Below are 24,847 nucleotides of genomic sequence, written 5' to 3'. Positions count from 1 at the left end.
TACAAAGCAGAGCAGACCAGGAGTCACAGTGATTTTTAACTATGTACAGGTTTAATATTACAAAAATAATATACAACTTGTAACCATAAACTTCTATACATATACATACATACATACACACACACGCACATATATATCTATATCTATATCCACACACACACATACACACATATATATACACACACACATACATACTTATTTACACAGCTCTCTCTCTATATGTGTGTGTGTGTGTGTGTTTATGTGTGTATATATATATATATATATATATAAAGGCTATTTGCAGATATGACTTAACCCAAATAAAAGTACTAATTAACTCCAAACTCTAGCATAGGCCTAATTTCCTGTGGCCTTCAGGTTAGTCTGCAGCCCCTGCCCCTTGTCAGGTTCCTCGAGACCTGAGGGGGAGGGGCCACTCCATGATAAAAGAGAGGTTAATCAACAGATCAATACCAAAGACATTTTGGCAGTGATGGGCCAATAATTAAACATTCACAAACAAGTTACAATGACCCAGGATGCAACAGGGGTGACTTAAATCATTAAGGAGCACATCTGCGAGGGGCCAGCAGGAGAGATCATGCCCAGGGGAAATCAACATGGGTTCATCAAAGGCAGGTCCTGCCAAACCAACCTGATGGCCTTTTATGACCAGGCAGCTAAATCCCTGGATGATGGTGTCACCATGGACATAGTCTTTCTGGACTTTAAGAAGGCCTTTGACACTGTCTCTCACCCCATTCTAATTCATTAACTGAGCGACTGTGGCATTGATGCCTACACAGTTGGATGGGTAAAAAATTGGCTGATGTGGCACACTCAGAGAGTAGCGGTGAATGGGATGTACTCAACCTGGTGAGATGTGAGCAGTGGGGTACCCCAGGGCTCGGTCCTCGGGCCAGTACTGTTTAATATCTTCATCAACGACTTGGACGAGGGGGTGGAAAGCACGCTGTCCAAGTTTGCTAATGACACTAAGATGTGGGGAGAGGTAGGCATGCTTGAATGGAGAGAGAGGCTGCAAATAGATTTAGACAGACTAAAAAAGTGGGCAGATGAGAATAGGATGGGGTCCAGTGTAGATAAATGCAGGGTGCTGCACCTTGGGAGAAGGAATCCACAGCATACATACAAGCTAGGAAGTTCCCTTCTTGAAAGCACAGAGGTGGAACGTGACTTTGGAGTCATTATTGACTCCAAGATGAACATGAGCCGCCAATGCCAGACTGCAGCCAGCAAGGCCAGCCATACCTTGTCATGCATCCAAAGATGCATCTCAAGCCGGTCCAGAGAGGTGATACTCCCCCTCTACGCGACATTGGTCTGGCCTCAACTGGAGTACTGCATCCAGTTCTGGGCACCACACTTTAAGAAGGATGTGGCCTGCCTAGAGAGGGTTCAGAGGAGGGCCACCCTCTTGGTTGGGGGGCAAAAGGGCAGGCCCTATGAGGAGAAGCTGAGAAACCTGAACCTGGGATTTGGTGGCTGCCTACAAACTCATTAGGGGAGATCAGCAGCAAATAGGAAGAGCCCTATTCCCCCCATCAGCACCTGGGGTGATGAGGAACAATGGCCAGAAGCTGCTAGAGAATAGTTTCAGGTTAGAGATTAGGAGGCACTATTTCACTGTCACGGTAGCTAGGATCTGGAACCAACTTCCTAGGGAAGTGGTCCTTGCTCCTACCTTGGGTAAATCAAAAAGAGGTTGGATGAACACCTGTCTGGGGTCATGTGATCCCTGTGTGTGCTCCAACCAGTGGCAGGGGGTTAGACTACATGATCTATTCAGGTCCCTTCTGAGCCCTAACTACTATGAAACTATGACTCTTAAGTGCTTCACAATGCCTTACATTATATTTGTCCTTTCTGCCAAAGAGCAATAGGAATTTTATGTTCCCAACTCTCTTCTTCCATATGGCTGTGGTTTGTAAACAAACACAGCATTTCTCCTAGGAGAAAGCTTTTTGTCTCAGGATCCTATAGACATGCCAGTCATTGATCTGCTTTAAGTATCTGTGAAGTAGGAAAGATGGAATCTGCCAACACTTTCTCTACTGGGATAATGCTGTGTACTCTGTGGACACATCCAGATGAGCACAGATGTGCAGTGTGTGGCACTGCATACCCATCTGCTGTGCCACATACCATACATACAGGCATCCCCCAGAATCAAAAAACCCACACCGAGAAAAAGTGGGGTGGCAAATGTGGCATCAGCACACACTGCCCAAAACAGAGCCATACTCTGGCTTCTGGCCATACTTCCAGCTACAGGAGTGCTGCAGCTGCAACTTCCTGAGGCCCCCAGGATGGACCCCAGGTACAGCTGCTGGGGCAAGCAGTGTTGCTAGCACCAGCCTCCTCTACCCCAGCTGGGTTCCCCAGGGACAACTAACAGTGGCACAAGGTGTACCACTGCTACTGGTCCTCAGGCAAACATATGTTTGTGCTCATCTGGACGCAGCCTGTGAATTAATAGCATCTATTTAAAATTAAATGTCAGTCATTCCAGGGCCAAGCCTGTCAGTCAGCCATCCTCATCCCACCCCAATCACTGTTCCAGTTATGGATCCACCATGTTTCAGGCCAGCCAGCAGAAGCATGGAGCAGCCCACACACTCCTGGCAGATTGACAGGGACAAGAGCCCAGCTGCAGGCAGGGTGCTGATTGCAGGCTGCCTAAGAGGAGTGGTCCAGTTACAAAGGATAATTATCTGTCCCACGGGAAACTAAAAGGCTCTTGGGAACTAACAGCTAGAGAGAACACAGTGAGATAGAGAGGGAGAGAGGTATCAGGCTAGCAGTGGCAGAATTGAACCAGGGTACTCTCACAGTATCTGGGAAAAGGCTCACGGGCTGTGAGGCTGGAAGGAGCAGCACTGAGACCAGGAGAGGGAACTCGTGAGAGTGAGAGTAAGACTGGACCGTGGCACTGAGGGAGCAGCATGAAGCTGGCAGAACCTTCTCGGGAAGAGAACACACAACTGAGTCACCCCTTTATGAACTGGTTTTATGGACTGTTTGAGGTAGTAATAACCCTGAATTCACTATGCCACCTTATAGTAATTTTATCTAGCTCTTATTTTAGCTCTTTTTTTTTTTCCTGTTTACTAATGAGAAAGTCATGTGGGACTCTTTCAAAAGCTTTACTAGAATCCACACATTGTATGTCCATAGCATTCCCTTCATTCACCTAGTTACCTGCTCTGTCAAAAAAGGAGATCAAGTTGCTTTGGCATGATTTAATCTTAACAAATCCATACTGTCTACTTACGATCAACCTGTCTTCCTCCAGATGGTCACAAATTGACTACTTTATCATTTTCCCCAGTCATTCCTGGGTATTGAAGACAATCTGACTGGTTAATAGGTCAAGTTAATAGTTTCCAAGATCTTCCCTTTCCCCTTTCTTATAGATGGCCACTATGTTGTAAATATTATAGCCACAATTTTGTAACTATTATGACTAGAGCTCAAAGATCTTTTTTTGCCAGTTTCCTCAGCACCCTGGGATGATTTTTTTTTTCATCCCATACCATCCCAAGGCTATGCCAACTTAAATTCATTCAAATTAATTGTCTTTAGTGATCATAATATTCAGCCTTTTCTCATCCTTGTCTGCTTGCAGAGTTTTTGTTTAGTTTTCTTTGTCTTTTTTGGTTTGGTTTTGTTTTTATGTAGATCAAATTGCAGTATCTAAGGCAAGTTAGTGCCAGCACCTCCTGGAAATCATGACATTCTTCCAGAGAATGTATGAAACCGAGCCCAGAGCCAGTGTCTGATGAAGGAGAGATGGAAGAATGCTGAGGGACCCCTCTTGCATTGCACATGAGGGCAAGGAAACCTGTAGTCTCAGTGTCTGCATACACACTCTGAGTCATAGTTTCATAGTTTCATAGTTTCAGGGTCGGAAGGGACCTAATAGATCTTCTAGCCCGACGCCCCGCCAGGGCGGGAGAACAACCCAAAAACACAAACAAAACCACTCACCCTAAAAACAAAAACGGGACTCAAATGAGTCCAGCCAGGTAAGTATCCAGCCTCTTCTTAAAGATCCCCAGGGTAGGGGCCAGCACCACCTCCCTTGGAAGTTGGTTCCAGCTCCTAGCCGCCCTGACTGTGAAGTAGTTTTTTCGGATGTCCAATCTGTACCTCCTCTCCATCAACTTGTGCCCATTATTCCTTGTTATGCCAGCAGGGGCTAGGGGAAACAGCGTCTCCCATAGTTAACAATCTCCCTGATTCCTTGGGAAATTCTTTCTGATCCCAGTGACCTGAGGAGGAATGTCTTTCATTGAAAAGCTTATCTAGCTCTATACCAGTGGATTTCAACCTTTTTTTTTTCATTTCTGGAGCCATAAAACTTTTTGAATGAAGGTGTGGATTCCTTTGGAAATTTTGAATGGAGGCGTGGACCCCTTTGCATTGTAAGTCTGGGTATTGACATACTTTTGATTGATCATAATCACCTTTTGAGGACCCCTTAGACATAATCTGTAGGTCTGTGGACCACAGGTTGAAAACCACTGCTGTATACCAACGACATAGTTAGTTCAACAAAAGATATCACCATAATAAATCCTTGCTTTTCTTATCCCAGGTCACTGGGCCTCCAGTTTCCTTCTATACACTTCCAGAGACAAGTATAGTTACATCATAGAAGCATCATTGCTAAGCTCCCTTCTCCTTCTTTTCAGGGTATGGAGGATACAGGCTGGCAAATGGCAGTACAAGGTGTTCAGGGAGAGTGGAACTTCATCATGGGGGTACCTGGGGAGCCTTTTGTGACTCCCAGTGGGATTTCCAGGCTGCCAACACTCTCTGCCAGCAGCTGGACTGTGGAGATGCTCTATTGATCCCAGAAGCAGAGCTCTTTGGGATAGGCGATGGACCTGTCTGGAATGGCACCTTTGGCTGTGAAAGGGATGAATCTAACAGGAGGGACTGTTTTGTGACTGCACTGGGTGCTGCGGAGTGTCCTCATGGGAGTGCAGCCAGAGTGGTGTGTTCAGGTGAGCAGAAGCAGGAAGGAAGAGAATATGTGTTTTACAGACAGGGCCAGATCCTGTAAACTGGCCAAGCCCAATCTATCCCCATGTGATTTATAGTAGGCAAAGATCTGAATGCTTCCTGCAGTGTCCCTGACCCTGCACCAGATGAGATTTGTAACTGTTCATGGTGTGGAATTCTGTTGGTGCCCTGAACAGGAAATGTACCACAGAAAAGAAAAGCTGATTTGTTCCCCTACCTTCTCCCTGAGTAAAGAAAGGTGAGGAATCGGTGTGTTTATGTGCTGGTATATGGAATTTCCACAGTTTGAGCAGAATAATTTCTACCGTTGTGCGTACAATTGTTCCTGTTCCCCTCTTCCCCCCATACCGTGACTGCTCACCATTATCCATGTGAACCTTGGCACTCATTTTCCCTTGTGTTCAGGGTGCCCACGTGGCAGGTTAGTGAATGGCACTGAGTGCTCTGGGAGAGTGGAGATCCAATACGGAGTCACATGGGGAACACTCTGTGGTTCCCAGTGGGATCTGCAAGCTGCCCATGTCCTGTGCCGTCAGCTGAAGTGTGGCTATGCCAAGTCAATACCAAGAGGAGCCCAATTTGGAGAAGCGTATGGAATGGTATGGAGAGACATATTTTACTGTGAAGGAACTGAATCCTGCCTGTGGAACTGTTCTCATATTGTACTGGGCAATCCCTCCTGTTCCTCGAGAGAAACGGCCAGCGTTATCTGTTCAGGTAAGTTATATATAGAGAGATATTTATTACAGTTCAACTCTGGGTGCCATTTTGATCTCCATAAGCAGGGCCATTGACCTCAGTGTAAGTGAGTGTCAGATTGATTCTCTTTGTTTAGTTATCAAACAGGGGATTTAAAGAGGGAATGCTTATGTTGAGAACTGCTTGTGTCCCTGGTCTCTCAGGTTCAGTGAACTGATGTGGTCAATGAATCAATTAATTAGTGTGTCAATGTATATGGTCTGTCTGTGTGTCTGACATTTGAATTTTGCATTTTGTGGGGACACTGTACAATTTAGTTAAATCCTGTGGGATTATGCTTTGCACAAGGGTTTAAATTTTTTGTTTAGCCTCCTTCCCAAATGAATCTAGCTGCCCTAGGCTATAAAATCTTGACTCCAAGCAATCACTGAGAGCCAAGGAGCAAAGAGAAGTGTGAGAGAAGTTTTATGGGTGTTTGATTTTAGACTCATGAATCATAGTGGTCTTTTTTTAACCTTCCCATGGGTTGTTTTTTTTCCCCAATTATATATTTTCCTCAGAAGCAGAAAGGGCAGAGGATGTCACTTGTGGCGTGCATGGAAAAGGAAGACAGGGAAATGAAAGTGACATGATTGTAATCTGTAGAATTTATATCTTCCTTTAATTTTTGTCTGCTATACACACATGAAGTTTCAACTGATAGTGCTTCTGGAGGAGGCTGAAAATAAAATTAAGGACAATGATAGAGCTCTGATGGGAGTATGATCATTCTATGAAAAAAAGGCGTACAAATGAGAAACACTAGAAACTTATCAAGGTTTTTATATTGGAGAAGAAGGGAAACCATGGAGGCATGTAACATTGAAAAAAAGGCAAAGGCAGAATATATAAGTTAAATAGAACAGAGGAATCTGTTGTATTTAACTTATATATTAGTTAATATGAGCCAAGGGGGTTGTCCAGCACAATTTGCCACTTGTGAAGATGTGGCCACAGTGTCATACCTTTGGCAGTGGTTTCATATGCCCTTCTTTCACCCATAGCATGACATTGGGTGTTCTTAGTGTCTCAGATATTGTTCCTTATAGTTGTGGGTGAGGATTTGAAATAGCATGTTTTGGCTTCATTAAAAAATCTTCCCCATAGTGCAACACAAATACTGTAGGAACCTTTGTATGCTCCTGGCTTCTTCAAATCTTTCCCTCAGCCCAGTTCACAGGCTTCCCAGTGTCACAAGATGAACATAAATAGGAAACAGATGGTGGCTAAATCCTCAGTCATGGTGCATAACATTTCTTTATGCATTTTTATTAATTCAAATATGTGATGTGGTTCTTAACTTTGTCCTTTTCTCTCCCTGTCTCCCTTTCTTCTCCCTGCTCTCCTTGTGTGAGTTGGGTCCTGGGCCCTTTTTTTCTTGGCAGCAGGTTTATACTCTCAAAAGATCTTTTACCTTTGCCAGTATTGCAGGGTACTACCCTTTGAAAACTCACTGGTAATTCTAACATGACAACAAGTGAAACTCCCGGACTGTTGAGGAAAGTGAATGTGGAGAGAATATGCCCCAAATGCAAATATAGCTGTGAGGAACTTTACTTGAGAAGAGCATATAGACTCTGCAGGAGGAAAATTTCTCATGTGAACTAAATTATATATAACATAAGTAAGCCGGGGGAAGGGCAGATAATCACTAGTGCAAGCCCACCAAGCATCAGCCACCAAACCATCAGGTCAAGCTGTACAAGGAAACAAACTCCTACCCCACCCCAGGGAAGGGGCTCTTCCAGGAGTGCAGGGAAACATCAATGATGGCAAGCTCACTTGCCTTTACACAAATGCCAGGAGCCTGGGCAAAAAACAGGAGGAGCTGTCCCTACTCCTAAACAGTAATGCTTACAATCTCATAGGGATAACGGAGACCTGGTGGGACTCCACCTATAACTGGACCAAAGGTATAGAAGGCTATACCTTGTACAGGAGAGATTGTGTTGCAAGAAATGGCAGAGGTGTAGCTCTCTATGTGAAAGAACAATACACTTCCCTACTGGTGGAGACTGGTAACCAAGGAAGGTGTGTTGAGACCCTCTGGATAAGAATAAGAGGGGGACATGGTGAAGGGGTATAATGGTAGGAGTCTACTACAGAAGAGCAAGAACTCAACCATGAGTTCACCAGGGAACTGGCTGAGGCTGCATGCTCTTGGTGCATGGTTGTCATGGGTGACTTTAACTACCTGGACATCTCATGGGAAAATCATTCACTCAAATTTGATCGATTGCACACAATCTGGCAGGGAGTTTTGTCCATGATGAATGGTCACTCCTCAAGGATGCAATCCTTGAAACACAAGGAAAGTCTATTCCAACCTGCAGAAAAAAATAGTAGCAAAAGGGCTGGACAACCCCCTTGGCTCAATAGGACCCCCTGCACTTAAAAAAAAGAAGCTTATAAAGGATGAAAGACTGGAAACATTACTAAGGAGGAGCACTCAGCACTAGCCCACACCTGTAGGGACCAAACTAGGAAAGCCAAGGCTGAAACCGAGCTCAAACTAGCCACTCAAATTAAGAACAACAAAAAGTCCTTCTTCAAATATGTGGGGAGTCAGAAAAAGAACAAGGGTAACATTGGACCCTTACTAAATCAAGTGGGGCAGCTGATAACCAACACTCAGGAAAAAGCCAATCTCCTTAAAGACTACTTTGTGTCAGTCTTCCTTCAGCCCAGTGGGATTACCCTACCTGACAAGAGGCAGGGTCACCAGGGGAAGGGCGAGCCTGCACCCATCATTACCACAGATCTTGTGAGGGAACACTTTAAGAGGCTGGGCATACATAAATTATCTGGCCCAGGGGGAACGCGCCCAAGAGTGCTAAAAGAACTAGTTAACATTATAGCACAGCCTATGGCGAGCATATTTGAGAACTCATGGTGCTTGGGCGAGGTGTCTGATGATTGGAAGAAGGCCAGTGTGGTGCCTATCTTCAAAAAAGGGAGAAGGGAAGATCCAGAGAACTACAGGCCAGTTAGCTTGACCTCAACCCCTGGAAAGATCCTGGAAAAAATCATCAAGGAAACTGTGACGGTTTAGCTACATCTGCAAAAACAAATCATACTCATTTGGTTTAATATGAACTGGTTCATTTCCTTTATTTCACTCCTGCCATGATTTGATGGAATAAGGTAGGGAAATAAACACAGTCCTGAGAAATGAAGAAGATATCACATCTGTGGTTCAGCCAAATAACTCTTCTTCACAGTTATTATGTCTCTGTTAGACAACTAACCTCTTGGGTATGTTTAGTTCCCTCTCTTTTTGGGAACTCTCACTTTCTTGGTTGCCTTCCCCATTCTTCTCCACAGGGGTCCCAAGCAAATGGCAATCCTATGCCACCTTGTATTTTCTACTGATATAAAAATGTGGGGTTCACTTCCCTTGGTAAATCCTCATCCACTCTTGTTTCTTTCTCTTTTAGGTCCCTGGGAAGGTACCAGAAGTCTCCAGGTATTGGACTCACCAACCCAGAGGTCTCCATCGTCACCTCACTTCAGCTTCCCAGGTAAGTTTCTCTCTGGGACTCTTCTTCCATTCCTTTCTCTCTGCTGTCTGTTGTCTCTCTCTTGTAGTCTCTCCATATTTCTTCTGGGTTTCTTTCTTCTTCTTTCTGGAATTAATTCCAGGCTCTGTTCCCCTTTAAATCCTTCCAGCTGTCTCCTGCATTTCTTGCAGCCAGCCCTCTCCCCTTTCCTCTCTCTGTTCATGCAGCTCTTTGTTTTTGTTTTCATCTGGGTCCCTCTGTCCTCCATCTGGGTATCCCCACCCCTTTCTCCCTTCCGGCTCATTTTCAAGGTAAGTTCTCTGTTTCCCTTCACTCCCCCAGATTTCTGTGATGGGGCAGACTTGTTGCCTTGCCACAGAAACCATTACCAACATCTTAACAGAAGGTAATACTCTGAGAGATAGCCAACGTGGCTTCATGGCAGGTAGATCTTGTCTGACCAACCTGATTTCCTTCTATGACCAGGTGACCAGACTCCCCCCAGAGATGATGCAGGCACCTACTCTTGATTCCTTTAAGAAACACTTGGATGGCTATCTTGCTCTGATCATTTGACCCCTGCTGACTGCCTACCCTTTTGGCTAGATCCAATGATCTTGCAAGTTCCCTTCCAGCCCTAACATCTATGAAATCTATGAAGCCAGCTCTCTGCCTTATAATGATTATAAATTCTTTCAGAATCCTCTCCTGTTCTTGGTACTTGCTTGGTGTTGGTTTGTAGTGCTTGGGTACTTTGGATGGCATTCTGCTTTTTCATGATCATCTAAGTATCTGGCTTTTGGACATCTATAGGGCATTTTAGGCATTCATGCTCAGGGGAAATTCTATTCTAGGACATGAAGAGAAGATCACATAGTTGCACAGACTAGCAACATGAAATAAAGCAAAATGTATACATGTGTGCACCTTTTCTCCCAAAGACCATAGCTGTTGGGTCACTTACTGTGGAGGGTAGAGGACCTAGGTTCTGGGCCACTGTAACAGGTCGCTCTCTGCAGCATCATCTTCCCTGTTAATCTGCACCTTTTGTGGGGCGCCCTTGGAGCCTGCTTTGTAGCTCTTATATCCTGCTCTCTACTCTCCTGCCATGTCTTGATGGAAATTATTGTTGATGTTCTTGCGAGCGGGAGACTTCCCATTGTATTTTGGTATGTTGGGGTCTTTCACCGACCTGGGCCTGACCCCTGTCTTTCTCTAGCTAGGAGTCCTCATCCAAAACCCACCAAACAGGGTTTGGCTCTGAGGCTCTAGCCTTCTCCAGTATTGGGCCTCGTTATCACTTGACCCCCTTGTCCTCCCTGGGCTCTCCACAGTCCCTGTCTCACTCTGCGCTCTCTCTGGCACTCAGGCTCTCCCCAGCCCTGTCTCACTCTGCACCCTCTCTGGCGCCTGGGCTCTCTGCAGCCCTGTCTCACTTTGTGCCTCACTGATGCCTGGGCTCTCTGCAGCCCTGTCTCACTCTGCGCCTCACTGGCACCTGGACTCTCCACATCCCTGTCTTGCTCTGTGCCCTCTCTGGCATTCAGGCTCTCTGCAGCCCTGTCTCACTCTGTGCCTCACTGGTGCCTGGGCTCTCCACAACCTTATCTCGCACTGCGCCCTCAGTGGTGCCGGGGTCCCCACTCCATAGTGGGTCCCCTCAGTGAGGCCTTCTCCATCCCCTTAATAGCCTCACCCAAGCCACCGGTTTTAAGCAGCAAACAAAACAGAAGACCCTGGGCTATAACATAAATTCAAGCCACCTGGCTATAACATCATTCAAGCCACCCCAGGGGTGCTCCATCCCTCACCAGTATCAGAGGCCGCACCTGCAGTCAGGCCTCTCTCCTTTACTTGGTCTGGTAGAGCTCCTTCCCCCTTGGCTGCTGGCAGGGAACTTCCCTCCTGGCCTCAGCCCTGGTGTTTATATGTGGGCCAGGCCCCGTCCCTTCTGGTCAGCTAACCTCTGGCAGGTGTGGTCCACTAGCTCCCTCATTACCTAGTTGTCCTGGCAACCTGCACCTGGGTTCTTATATCTACTCCTAGAGTAGCAGGCACCTTAGTGCCCTGCTACACACCTCCCCCCTTAAGACCCAGACTCACCAGGACGGGTCTTCACTCTTGTTCCTGTTCACCGACAATTCGAATACGTAGAGGTGGAGGTTTTCAGGTTCTTCCTGCTCACCTTTTCCCCAAGGTGCACGATGTGGGATTTTATGGGAGTTGCCCCACCACAGGCAGCACCCCCCACCCCACTAGCCAACCTTGGCAGGCTGCACTCTCTGTTGGTTGAACTCCCTGCCTACCTTTTGTGGGGTTTTCTCCCTCTTACATCTGGCTTGCCTATATTCGACCCCTGCCTCCTGATCTGTTTCTTAGGGCAGATTGTGGGGTTTCTTGCCTCTCTAAGACTCTTTCCTCACCAGCCTTCCATGCCCAGAAAGTCCTGGCCTTAAAGGGCTGAACCTGTTTCCTCTTGACAGGGTTAGGGTTCCCTATTACAGCCACCCTCATTGAAAGGGGGCTTTATCCTGTTTGATATTGAAGGCGACACTTTTAGCTACCATATCATGGGTCTGCCATTATGCAGGCAGCTCTCCGGTACTCCTTTTGAAAACTGGGCAGCCTAAAGATGTAGGTATGTGAGAGATATATGGGGCTAGAAATAGTCCAGGGATGTATGATTTAGTGAAGTAACTGCTGTCCTGGAAAGGAAAAGGGTATGGTTCTAATTTGAGCTCTTGTCCCTAGATGAGTAGAAGATTCCTCCCCAAGTACTGTCCTCTACCAGTTTGTTTGTTTTTTCAAGTGATTTATGTTAGTGGCTCAACTTCAAAAGGAGCACTGGAGAAGAGTCTAGATAATAGCTGACCTGTTGTATAGTTAGAGGGATGAGCTATGAAGAGAGGCCCCAGTACAAACCCCTCTGGGTGAAGGGATGCCCTGCATCCTGGATGAACTAACCGTTGAACTATGGAGAGAGGGATCAGGATACATACAGGGATTTTTAACTCCTGAGGCTGAGTCCACTAGTCATGGGGTTTGGCCCATTTTAAGATCACTACACATCCACAAGGGGTGCATATATATAATGTAGCTATCACTATGTAGGGTCACTCTGTACAACAATGTAGTCACTCATAATGGTCCATGTGCACAGAGCTATGCATGCAGGAATAGGGTGGGTATATAAGTGCCAAAAAAGCACTGTAGATGGCAAAAAGGTCACTTAGATAACCAGAAAAGACTAGAATGTCACCCTAGCAACCCTATTAAAAAAAAATCTAATATTTTTCTTCACCTTGGTGCGGGCAGGGTTCTCTCATTGCTGTAACAAGGTTCACCTGTCTTTCTGACCTGAGATCTCAGATGGTTCTGTTAGTTCTCTTTCTGGGAGCTGGACACTGCAGTGCAGTGAATCCAGAGTCTCAGAAAGATTTAAAAAACTCTCTTAGGTGAGAGGACAGTATATATACCTGGAGCTCCTCAAGTCATTTTGTTTATCGTCCAGCTTCCAAACCAAACTGTTCCCAGTTAACTTGCTTAGCATGGTGAAGCTTGTCATGAGTTCAGAAGATGTAAGAAGATTTCTTGTCCAATGAACCTCAAGCAAAGTCTCAGGTTAAGCCCTACCCTCATTTCAGGAAGGAAGAGGATCACATAGTTTTGGTAGCCATTATTATTTTGTATTTGTTCTGAGACCTGGAACCCTCAAGTGGTTGCATACATACTCCTAGAAGGAGAAAAGCCTAAATATTATTTAAAACCACTGTAGCTTTTACCATTTGTTTTTAAACTACATCACAGGAGGCCCCAAAGCCATGAAGCTTACAATATGATTTTAAGAAAGGCCTGTTTTATTTTATTAGAACCCCACAAACTCATTGACAGTTTATTTGAAAATCAGGAGAAAATCCAGTGCCAACATAGAGAGTATGCTGTAAACTAGGGAGAAGACACTTGGCTGAATATTTGATCAACACCAATGAGATGTTGATAGAAAAATCCTTAACTAATTGGCTACATTTGCAAAAAGGGCCCATGACTACCCACTCAATGTAATGGAACCTTAATGAGAGAAACTGTGACTTTTATAGAAGAAAACAGATTTTGAATCCCACTGCTACATGCAAAATGAAACCTGTGACCAAATAGGATTACTAAGTTCCTCATTCATACATACACATATAACCTTTCTGTTAAGCTCTGAATGGCAGTAACAAGGGCTGGGTTCAGATTTAGGGGTTTTACACAAATTTTCTATCTGGCTTGAGCCTCCACTCAGAAACCTGTGAACAGGGTGTCCCTAACTGAATAAGTTTGCCCACTCACAAGCAATAGCAGCAATTCTTAAAAAGTGAGGAGAGAAAGAGGGGCAATAAAACAATATAGGGAGAAAGCTTAATAGTTAGTAGCCTGCCTCAACTAAAGTTTATCACTGTCAGTGCTATCAAAAATCTGCCCTAGTTCCAGGCACAAAAAGGGTAATAGTCCCGTAGTAGGGAACACTGTTGGATGATTACAAAGCAAATTCAGAGAAGCTCTATCTAACTCAGCCGCTACAGGGTATTGCTTCCTCCCAGGGACTGTACCGCCTACACCAGCAAAAAGGTAGGTGCTAGTTAGGGGAGCCCATTCCAGAGGTTGCTATACTCCTGAACTTGGGGGCTCACTGTCACTGCTTGCCTCTGCTACTGGGGTCTCCAGTGCTGTTACTGTTCATCACTGGAGTCACTGTTAGAGAACATTGCTCTACTGCTGCTTCTCCACACCATCACTGGGAAATGCTGCTTATCACTACCATGGCACTGCTTAGTAGAGGTTTGTGAAGTGGGCCCTATTCAATTCAGATTTGGATTAGGCCTGAATCAGGGACAGTGATTCAATTCGTTGATTCAGATTCTTGTGCCTGATTCAATTTGGCTGAATCTGAAGATGCGATGCTGATTTGGAGAATCAGCGATTTGGACGTAGATACAGCTTTAAATGTTTTTTCTACATACCTCGAGGTACCAGGTGCAGCTCATGAATGCTGCAATGCTGGGGTAGAGGAGCATCCCACATGACAGTAGAGGGGGCCCCCACATGCTGGGCGGCAAACCCGGAAGTGGAGCAGAAGTACTTCCAGTCTACTTCCGGATCCACTGGGAGCACGAGGGGGGGGGGGGGGCATACCCTCCTGGCTCAGTGATTGGCTGCGGGGGGACCCCAGGTGCCCCCCAAAACCCAGGAGGCACCAGTTGCCAAGCCGGGGGAGGCCCCCAGCGCGCTCCTCGGCAGACCCGGAAGTGGATTGGAGATGCTTCTGGTCCACTTCTGGGTCTTCTGGTGAGCACATGGGGGACCCCCCCCCTCCCCCCGCACTTCTGTGGGACACTCCATGTGCCCCAGCATTGCAGCATTCACAAGCTGCCTGGTACCTTGAGGTATGTACAAAAAAACATTTAAAGCTGTGTCTAGGTCCAAATCGCCAAATCTTTTCAAATTGATTTGGAGGGTTCCAACTCAATTCAGAGAGATTAAAAGGTCCTCTGATTTGATTTGGATTTGGAGATTCAGCCACTGAATCAGGCCAAATCTCTGCCGAATTGAATCAGAGACTGAAGCTGTGCACAGCCCTACTGCTTAGTGCCAACACCACAAGTCTTTCAGTTGCTTATGCAACCCGGCTCTTTTAGAGCTTGAACTATTCCACAGCAGGTTCAAGAATTTCAGCTCATTCAGTAATAAGCGGAGGCTTGGTCCTACCATGGGTTGTTAAGCACACCAATAGGGGGAAATACACTACTGTACTACTTTGGATCAAAATTTACTACTTTGGGAAAAAGTTTCTATTTAGGAATCCTACACTTTACTAGGCAAAAAACTAAAACATAAGAATTTCAGAGGTCTATAATTAACTCAAAGCCCTGTGTAATTGCATGGTTTGTACTGGCCTAACAGCATTCCTAGGCCAGCCTCAACTATTAGGGTGCCTATATGTATGTATTGAGGTTGCTCCAATGTGCTGTAATTATGGCACATCGGAGAAGACTCAGTTGAGTCTGCTGGAGTGTGGTAGTTAGTGCACTCCAGCAGACTCCAGTGTCATTTGTATCAGCATCCCTGCGCTGAAAAATGGTGGCAGGGGTGCTTTAGTTAATGTGCCCCTGTTGTCATTTTTCAGCTCAGGGAGACTGATACAAGTGACAGTCAAGGCACTCTAGTTAGAGTGGCTCTCAGAGCCGCTCTGATTTAAAGTGCCCCGCACAAACCCTGGAGTATGTGTATAAATGCCCATATTGACTGCACCAGGGAGTGAGACCTGAGAAGGCACTAACATATAAGAGGTACCCTGACACTCACAAGATGTAATTTCAGAGATAGGTAACCTTTTCTCACTTTAAGCTCATGTGTTAATATAGAAACAAACAGGGCCCCTCGAAAGAGGCTTCCTCTTGAACCACTGCACAGTGATAAATTATACTTCCCTTAGCATGGAGATCTGTCATTCAGGTCACTTTGGTGCATTATTCCTAAAACAAATAAGTTATTCAGTGTATTTTCCATCTCTTCTATCCCAGGTGACTTTGCATCCCTCAGGCTGTTGAATGGTGAGAACCAGTGTGATGGGCGAGTTGAGATTTTTCTTGATGGCACGTGGGTCAGAGTCCTGGATGACGAGTGGAACATGAATGATGCCAATGTGGTGTGCAGGCAGCTCCAATGCGGTATTGCTGAGAAGGCCTATAATCCTTCAAAATCTGAGCGAGGGACAGGCCCCGTATGGCTGAGAAGTATCCGCTGCTCCGGATATGAGTCTTGTCTGACACACTGCAACGTTTCCGTGTTTGAGACAGCACAGGCAGGAATTGCTGAGGATGTCGGTGTCATTTGCTCAGGTGACTTTCCCTGAAAATCCTACAAACCTCCTCTCCATGGCCATCCCATGGCCTGCTGATAGACTTATTTGAGCTCTTATCTCACCAGATCACAAAGAGATATGCATCTCAGGGCCAAACTGTGGCAAACTTTGAGTAAAATGATATGTATTCATTACCAGAAAAAGTATTACCATATTGTAGCATTAGTGCACTGAATCCCCTTCTTTCCCTTTCCACTTGCATTTTATATATTAGCACTGGTCTCTGTTTATCAAAGCTCTTCTTTTTCATCAAAAATTCAAAATGTTAGTAAATGGTTTGTTTTTATTGTAAATATGGTCACAAAAATAAAAAAAACAAAATAAAACATTGCAAATAAAAATATACGTACTCATTATTTTCTGTTCATCTTTACTGAGGAAATAAGCGTGATTAATTCCAAGTGAAGAATGAATAAATTAAAAAAAAATCCTTTGGCTTCTAAATCTAAAAGCTTTAAATAATGTCCCATCCAGAATCAGCGAAGACTAATAAGACAAAGAAAACATAACCCATTGTGATCAAGAGTGTTGTCGATATTGCCAATATATTTATAGATTTAAACATAATTTGGATTAATCCGACGTCATACTGGGCACATCTACATGTGCTATTAATGCGATAAAGTCTTAACTGCGCAGTAAAAACTGTGCAGTAAGTCTTCCCTAGAAGCAAGTCTACACATGTTCCCTATTGGGAACAAATCTACTTCCAATCAGAGCAACAGAGCAGCAGCCAGAAGCAGCTGTCTCTTTGCCCTATACACATTGGGAAATGTCCTGATGTGCATGATCTGGGAGACAGCTACTGCAGCAGAACTCTCCCAGGCCCATGCACATGTGGACAAGCTTCATGCCCAGTGGGGCTTCCTCGCACAGCCTGGAGTTAACCAAGAACTGTTTCCCTTCTGAGGCAGCTCCCAGCCAGCTCCAGGCTGCATGGTGCAGAAGGGGAACAGTTCCTGGACAGCTGTGGGCTGGTTAGGGAAATCCCAACACATCCCAGAGTTGGCTTTGAGCTGCCCCAGAAGTGGGACAGCCCTCAGACAGATCTTGAGTCCCAGTGCTGCTTGGCCCCTGGTTCCTGTGGGAAGCCAGAAGCTGAGCAGTGCCAAGATGGGAAGAGGGGGAGGGGAGAGAGCTACCCATCCCAGCACTGCTCACTCCCAGCTTCTGGGGGAAGCCAGGAGCTGAGTAGCATCAGGACTGGGGGAGTTTCCTCTTCCCTGTAATCCCCAAATGATGGGGTTGACCAGGAGAAAATTTGCTCCCAGCCACATGTGCTACTAAATAATATCTACTGCTCAGTTAGTTTACTACCTATATTAAACAGGTAGTAGCTAACTATTTTTATTTGCTGGAAATGCTATTTATTCAAAGCTGCACAGGCTATACTCCTGAAAGGAGTATTATATGAGTATTATATTCTCATGCATGCTTCTCATGAATCTTTCAATTTCAGTATATCTGAAGTACAGTATGACCTATTCCTGCCTGCACTGAATTAGCTGAAGAATTGCATTTGACTTCACCTCAAGTAGAAATTGTCCTTAATTTTGTGGAACTTTATTGCAGGGCCTTGCGTCAATAAAGAAAAACATTCATACTAAAAGCATTTGAGCATTATAGTGTCATTAGTGATAGGCATAAAAGATGTTATCAATATATTGCACATTCACAAATGGGATTTTCCCCTGCAGGAAGCAGACGGATCAGACTGGTGAATGGGGCAGGTCGCTGTGCTGGAAGAGTAGAGATTTATTACAGGGGCACCTGGGGGACTGTCTGTGATGATTCCTGGGATCTACTGGACTCCAATGTGGTTTGCAAACAGTTGAGATGTGGATATGCTATCAAGGCAGCTGCCTCTACTCTTTATGGGGAAGGTTCAGGGAAGATCTGGCTGGATGATGTGAACTGCTCTGGAAATGAATCCAAGCTCTGGGAATGCCCTTCCAGGGGCTGGGGGCAGCATGACTGCAGACACAAGGAGGATGTAGGAGTGCTCTGCTCAGGTTTGTTCTATGATTGCTTTCATGAGTCTGTTTACTGAGGAATGTAATGGTGAAATAGGATGTTCCATGGGAGAAACTGTAATAGGAAACACTCTTTTGGTACACCTGTCTTTCTCATATCTACTTCCTTAGCTAAGTCACTTGACTACATACTGGCACTGATGTTATCATTTCCCTCAGTTTTCTTCCCATAGTACAGTATTATATGTATCATAACCTTTCCTTAGTGTTAAAGGTGCTGGCACCTGCTTGTCAGGTATCTCTGCAGGTAAATATAGCTAAATAGAGTCATTCCAGAGGTGACCACTGCATTTTTAAGAATCTCTCATCTCTGGGATTTCATTCTTCACAACACAATTTCAATAGAATCAGACCACTTACATACCATTTTCTGCATTTCCTTCTAGATTTCGTAAGTCTGAGGCTGGTGAATGGTGGTGGCTGTGCTGGGAGGCTGGAGGTTTTTTACAATGGGACATGGGGAAGTGTTTGCTCCAATCAGATGACTCAAGTCACTGCAACAATTGTATGCAAACAGCTGAGCTGTGGAGATGAAGGAGAAATTGCAACAGACTTTGCATACGGACAGGGTTCTGGCCTCACATGGCTGGACCACATTGAGTGTCATGAACATCACAGCTCCCTTTGGCAGTGCCCATCAGAGCCATGGAACCCAAAGTCATGTGATAACAGAGCAGAAGAGACCCATATTACCTGCACCGGTAATTCTAAAGCTATCTGTTTATAACTATATGTATAAGTATACATGCATATGTTACATGTTTAATTCATTGAAAGGTTATGACAGCATTATTTTCTATTTACTTTTCAGTATAGATACATTTACATTTCCAAGAGTGACACAATCATTTTTTATTGTCTACCAGATGAGCAAGAAAATGGAAAATGGAAAAAGAGTCCAAGAGAATAGACTGTGCCTTAAAAAGACAATACTCAGGGTACCACAGCATGCTATCCTGATGCAAAGGAAGGGTAGGAACTGCAGAAAGAGACCAGCTTAGTGAAGTAGTGAGCCCTTCAGTTACTTCGGAATGAAAGAGAAATTTCACAAAAAGGAGAAAATTGGACGTATTTCTAAGGATGTGTATAAGCATAAAATATGGAAAATTATAGAGAAAAACAAAGCAGCCAATGTATGAACTGAGAAGGAAGTACCAAGGAACATAAAAGGCAACAAAAAGCATTCTGCAAGTACAGTAAAAGTAGGAGGAAGACAAAGGAATGTGTAGGTCCCTTACACACTGGGTATGTCTACACAAGATGCTTTACTGTGCATTAGACATCTAATGCTCAGTAAAGCATCACTGTCTACACATGCATGGCAATTACTGCACATTTGATTAGTTTAATGCACCATTTGCTAGTACCAATATATACAGGTACAAGAAAAATGCACATTAATGCACAGTAGTGCACATGTAGATGCTGATGTTGGGCACAGACTATGCCCAGTTAGCCACAGAAGTAGAGGCCCAGCCTCCTACTTGGTACACAGCCATGTACCTGGTAGTGTCTATAGCCACCTGTCAGGGACAGCTCGTTGGCTGGCCCTGGATGGCCACCAGATGCCTGCCCTGACCCCCAGGCCTGTGCCAGCTTCTGTCTACCCTCTGGGTACCATGGCCCACCAATGTGGGCATGTGCTGGGTGCTGCAGCCCCCACAGACTCCAGCTCTACTCCCTGGGGCCTGTGCCAGAAGCTACCTTCCTCATGGGCTCTGTGCCTCCAGTCCTAGCCCTGGCCCAGCCTAGCCACTGGCAGCCACCTGCAGCCGAGCACTAAGGCTCCCAGTGGACTTGGGAGGAGATGCAACACCACCTGCAGTGGCCAGGACCTGCTGATGCTGCTCCTGAGCATGTTCCCCCAGCAGCCCAGGCTGCTGGCCACCATTTGCCCAGCTGCCATGCAGCCCCTGAGTGGGAACTGGCCACAGCTGGGGCAGCTCTCCACAAGGTCCCTGCTGACCCTGGCCCCATGGAGGAGGAGTGGGAGCATGCTGAGTGGGTTGGGCAGTGTCCTCCCTCCCCCCTGGGTGAGTTCCCAGCCCATTGGGGTTCCTGCGTCATGTGTACCTACACTGGTTTCAGCGGAGACTGGGGTGCCTGGCTTCTCTCCCCAGGGTCCATGCCATAGGTTTCATAGTTTCATAGTAGCTAGGGTCAGGAGGGACCTGAACAGATCATCTAGCCTGACCCACTGCCACAGGCCTCCACACCACTGCCCTTCCCTCCCAACAGTTGTCAATACACCAGTGTAAATAGTTTCATGCAGAAAAGGGTGCTTTCTTTGTGGTGGGCTTTGAGGTTAGGGGTGGGTTTTGTTTTTGGAAAGTGAGGGTTAGAGGCAGTCTGTTGCTGGGGAGGGAGGGCAGGTCTGTTGCTGTGTTGTGGAAAATAAAGATTGGTGTTTCTTGAAAAATGTCAGCAATGTGTGTGCTGTTGGGGTTGTGTTGTGGGTCTGGGGTTCATGGGTAGCTGCCCAGGCCCCCTACTATAGATGGTGTAGGAGGAGGTGGTTCACAAGTGTGCCATGCACATGGTGCCCTGGTGAACTCAAGGCAGGTGGTGAAGGTGCGCCAGTATCTCTTGAGGCATCCAAAGGCACACTCAACCAGTGAATAACTACAGACTAAGCACATGCTGAAGTGTGCCTGGCATGGGTTGAACTGGCCAGTGCAGAGGTGCATGAGCCATGGTAGTAGTGGGTACGTGAGGCCCCCAGTGAAGTGCACTCAGCTGCAGGTATGGGATACCTGGTGTGAAGTGGCTGTTTTCCATGAGGGCTGGCAGGGTGCAGTTTAATGTTTCAAATCAGCAGAGTTGGTTGGTTGAGGTACTTGGAGAGACATTACTTATCTTTAAGAACTCATGGAATTCAGGTGAGCATAGGTGGTGGAAGGCAAGGGTTAACAGGGATTAGTTCCCCCCACCCCCAGCTTATTTTGCTGGGGCTGAGGATAGCAGCAGCACCAGAGCACCGCGGTCCTGCAGTACCCAGCACCACTCATTGTGAAGCTCCACTGCTCCAGCACCACTACTGTGCCCTGCTGCCACAGTGCTGCGCCAAGCACCCCTGCTGTGTGCTCCTCCACTGCTGCCACAGCCCCCCAGATAATATTTTCTCCCACCACTAATGCAGGTGAGATCTCAAATAACTGGAAAAGGGTAAATACAGTGCTCCCCTATGATGAAGGAAGAAGGGGGACCCAGGGAAATAAAGAACCATCAGCCTAATCTTGATAGCTGGAAAAGGAAGAAGACAGGGCAGGGAGGTACCTCAGAGACTAACTGGTTCAAAGAGGCAAGAGCTTTCATAAGCAACAGCCTACTTAATCATATGCTATGAATGGACTTGCAAAAAGAAGGGGTTTAAAAGGAAGATAAACGGGGAGCTGGGTATTGCAAAAGGAATAAAAAAATAGATCTCACACCTTGAGAGACAAGGTAGTTAACACCTGGAAGAAACATCTAGTCCAGGCAAAGAGGTAAGTATCTGTAGACTATTGAGAGAATAGGTAACACAGTCCAGTCTGTGGATGTTTTCTTGTTCTACAATTTTGTGTTCAGCTGGAGTTAACAGCTTGTCTGGATAATGGGATATGAATCCATAGTCCCTGTTGAAACTATAGGTAAAACAATTCATTCTGTGGATGATTTTTGTTTCTCAATTTTGCATTCAAGTTGTTTTTTAAAGTTTTATTGTTTATGGACAACTACACTGAGGAAGGTGCTGAAATATTCAGGCAGGTTAAATTCTTTTGTCATGTGATTTTGTGCATTTCTGGAAATGATGTCATATCACTGTCCATTCATTCTTGTATTTAGGGAGTATCATCCAGCCAATGTGGACAGCAGAGGGGCACTGGGAGCAGTTGATGACATATATGAAAATGATAGAAAATAAGCTGAATGGACCCCAGATAGAATTATAATAAAGTAAGGCTAGATGGGACTTCTGGATCATCCCCCCACACCTGCCCCATACAATTCCTTGTCTAACCTATTCCTTGAAACTACACAGTTAACCCTGTTCTACACCTATAAGGCATATTGCCCAAAGACACCAAAAGTACCCTAACTTGCATCAGGTAAAGCAGCAAGAGAAGGGTTGTCAGTGTCCCGTCACTGCAAGAATTGTTAAAATACACTTAAACGATCTACACTGCAGAAGAAAGTAAACCCCACACAGTCTGTACCAATCTGAACATGGGGTAAAATTCCTTCCTCACCCCAAGTATGGTTATTGGTCTGACCTTGAGCATAGGGGCAAAACCCTCTAACTAGGAACTTCTGGATTTTAGTCCCAGGAGGCATACTGGCACCCCCAAATCAAAATCCCCAGCCTTGTCATCAGCCAATATCCAATACTTCTAAGGAAAGTGAAAAAAATCCCTGACTCCTGTAGCAATGGGAAGGGGAAAAAAATCTGTCTTTGCCTCATTGGCAACCTGCTAAGCCAAGAAACATGGGAAAAATAAACATGGTGTTTTAATTTGTGTGGTCTGGTATGGTCTGGTGATGATGAGGTCTGTGTTTATGAAAGGGAATAACTTGCATCTAGGGCTGTAGCAAAGGCTGGTGACTTGGTGAGAACTGGAGTTAGGTAGTTAATTGTTGTAGAGATGTCATTTGAGCTTGGGATGCTGCCTGTAAACTAGACAGGCTTGTCCCCCCAAACTCTCTTGCAATAGTCATCATTGTGCAGGTGGGGTTAAAAGTCGTTAATGATGTGTGAGAGGTATTCAAGTTAGGTGCTGTAGGTGATGACCAGAGAGATTGTGTTGTCCTTGTCAGAGCGTTGGTGCTGTAATAGGTCAGCAAGGTCTGAGTATGGCTGTATTGATTTTTGAGTGGCTGTGGTTTGAGGATTGTATTGTAAGTATAGGAAACCCTGTTTCAGGTCCCTAAGGTATGCATCCCAGTTGGTGGGATCAGAGCAGGTATGGTTGTCATGTAGGGTTTGGCTGTAGACAATGAATCTATTGGTGTACTTAGAATGAAAGCTAGTGGAATGAGGTAGCTGTGGTTGATAAGTTTCCAGTAAAAAGTGGTGGTGATGTGGCTATTGCAAAGTTTTACAGTGGTGTCCAAGAAATGAATTTTCCAGGAGGAATATTCAAGATTCAGTTTGATGGAAGGTTGAAAGTTGTTACTTTTCTAGTAGAATTTTTGTAGAGCAGTGGTTCTCAACCTTTTCAGACTTGAAGCACACTTTCTCAGACTCCAGCCATCCCTCCATAATTGTTGTTAATTGAGTAGCAACCCATTAAAAAAATAATTGATATATTACACACCTTACATCCTTGCAGAAGTGGGGGTGGGGGTGGAAGCACAAATCCTGTTGTGTGCGCCCAGAGGTTGCATAATTCTCTATGGGATTGTTCTGGGAGGTCTGTTGCCAGGAATTTTTAAAACTCATGTTGGAAAGTTGTCTCCTGGCCTCTTGTATATATGCTGTTTTGTTCGTGACAGCATTGGGACACCCTTTATCAACCTGTGTATGATAATATCAGGGTTCTTTTTAAGGCCAGGTATGGTGAAATTGATGGGGTAGAATGCTTCCAGGTTACCTGTCAGCAAACCACATAGGTTGTATACAGTGTCTGCAAGAGGCGGCTGTACTATATGAGAACTTGTCACTCAGCCCTTCAAAATTTTGGTGATGTTGTACAGATGGAGCTGCAGCAGACTGTGGGGAGAGGCCTGGAGACACCTACAGAGAAGCTACCACAGACAGGACTAACCATGTTGCCAGAGCATGCAGCTAGGGCTCTTCCTATACAGCACATTACTTACCAAATGGTCATGGCCATGGGGTGCAAAAGCATGTCACATTTTGCATTCTTTTCCTGCCCTCTTCAGTACTACCACAGAAGTGCCATCCTGTTCCTTAGCCTAGCACCCAGCTATTTACAGCTGTCCTTGGGGGTTTCCTTCCAGTCTCCTGGTCTTGCCTGTTTAGAGGCACCGTGTTCTCAGTCTTTGACTGGCCTACCATGTCTCCCCCTCACCTGTCCCTGCATCCTTACAGGTTGTTCCTTCTTGTTTTTATTAAACTGCAACCCTCCACCCCATAATGCCTACAGGTAACTTGAGTGCCTTAGATATTGCTCCATCTGCTCTGTTGGGGATCTCCTCCACCTACACCTGTGTGTGGCTAACATGCCCTCTTTCATGCACTTCAGTGGTTAATATACTGCTAAGCAGTTCAGCAGCTGCACCTGGAGCAAGTGTCATTGTTCTGCTGGTCATGCTTTTTTATGACTTCAGTTTCTAACCTACTGTGGGCCAGTGTAGGCTATAGGTGGCCAGGGAAATAGAATCACTCCAGGAAGCAAGGGGCTACTTCACACCTCTGAAGATTTACCATAGCTCTAATGACCAGGCTCAATAGCCACCCTGATTCTATTGCGTAAAATAAAAAAACACAAACGCAAACACATAAGTAACCACACTTAGATGTGTGTGTGTATGTAGGGAGGGGCAGAGTGTGTGTGTGTGTTCATAGGGTGAGTTCCACATGCACACTCCCATGTACACATGCCCCCCCCCCCTCGGACTGCCATACATGCAGACCCCACACCTTCCCCTCCACCCAGCCACCCTTCCCCCCCCACAGAGCTCCTCACAAATCCCAT

At 45.6% G+C, this 24,847-nt stretch overlaps 1 protein-coding gene across 1 annotated transcript in view; it reads left to right on the top strand.

Annotated features, from left to right (window-relative positions):
* LOC112552034 (scavenger receptor cysteine-rich type 1 protein M130-like) overlaps positions 1-24,847 on the top strand; it is a 42,615-nt gene that overhangs the window by 2,594 nt on the left and 15,174 nt on the right. The window contains exons 3-8 of the mRNA XM_025216364.1: positions 4,799-5,015; positions 5,440-5,751; positions 9,210-9,293; positions 15,836-16,153; positions 17,874-18,188; positions 18,596-18,910. Of these exons, the coding sequence (XP_025072149.1) occupies positions 4,799-5,015; positions 5,440-5,751; positions 9,210-9,293; positions 15,836-16,153; positions 17,874-18,188; positions 18,596-18,910 (1,561 nt within the window). The remainder of the gene's footprint in view (positions 1-4,798; positions 5,016-5,439; positions 5,752-9,209; positions 9,294-15,835; positions 16,154-17,873; positions 18,189-18,595; positions 18,911-24,847) is intronic.

This window comes from Alligator sinensis, unplaced genomic scaffold (assembly GCF_000455745.1).
Source record: "Alligator sinensis unplaced genomic scaffold, ASM45574v1 scaffold537_1, whole genome shotgun sequence".
NCBI classification, from domain to species: Eukaryota; Metazoa; Chordata; order Crocodylia; family Alligatoridae; genus Alligator; species Alligator sinensis.
Note: the sequence above shows the minus strand (reverse complement) of the source record. Positions and strands in the feature narration are given on the sequence as shown.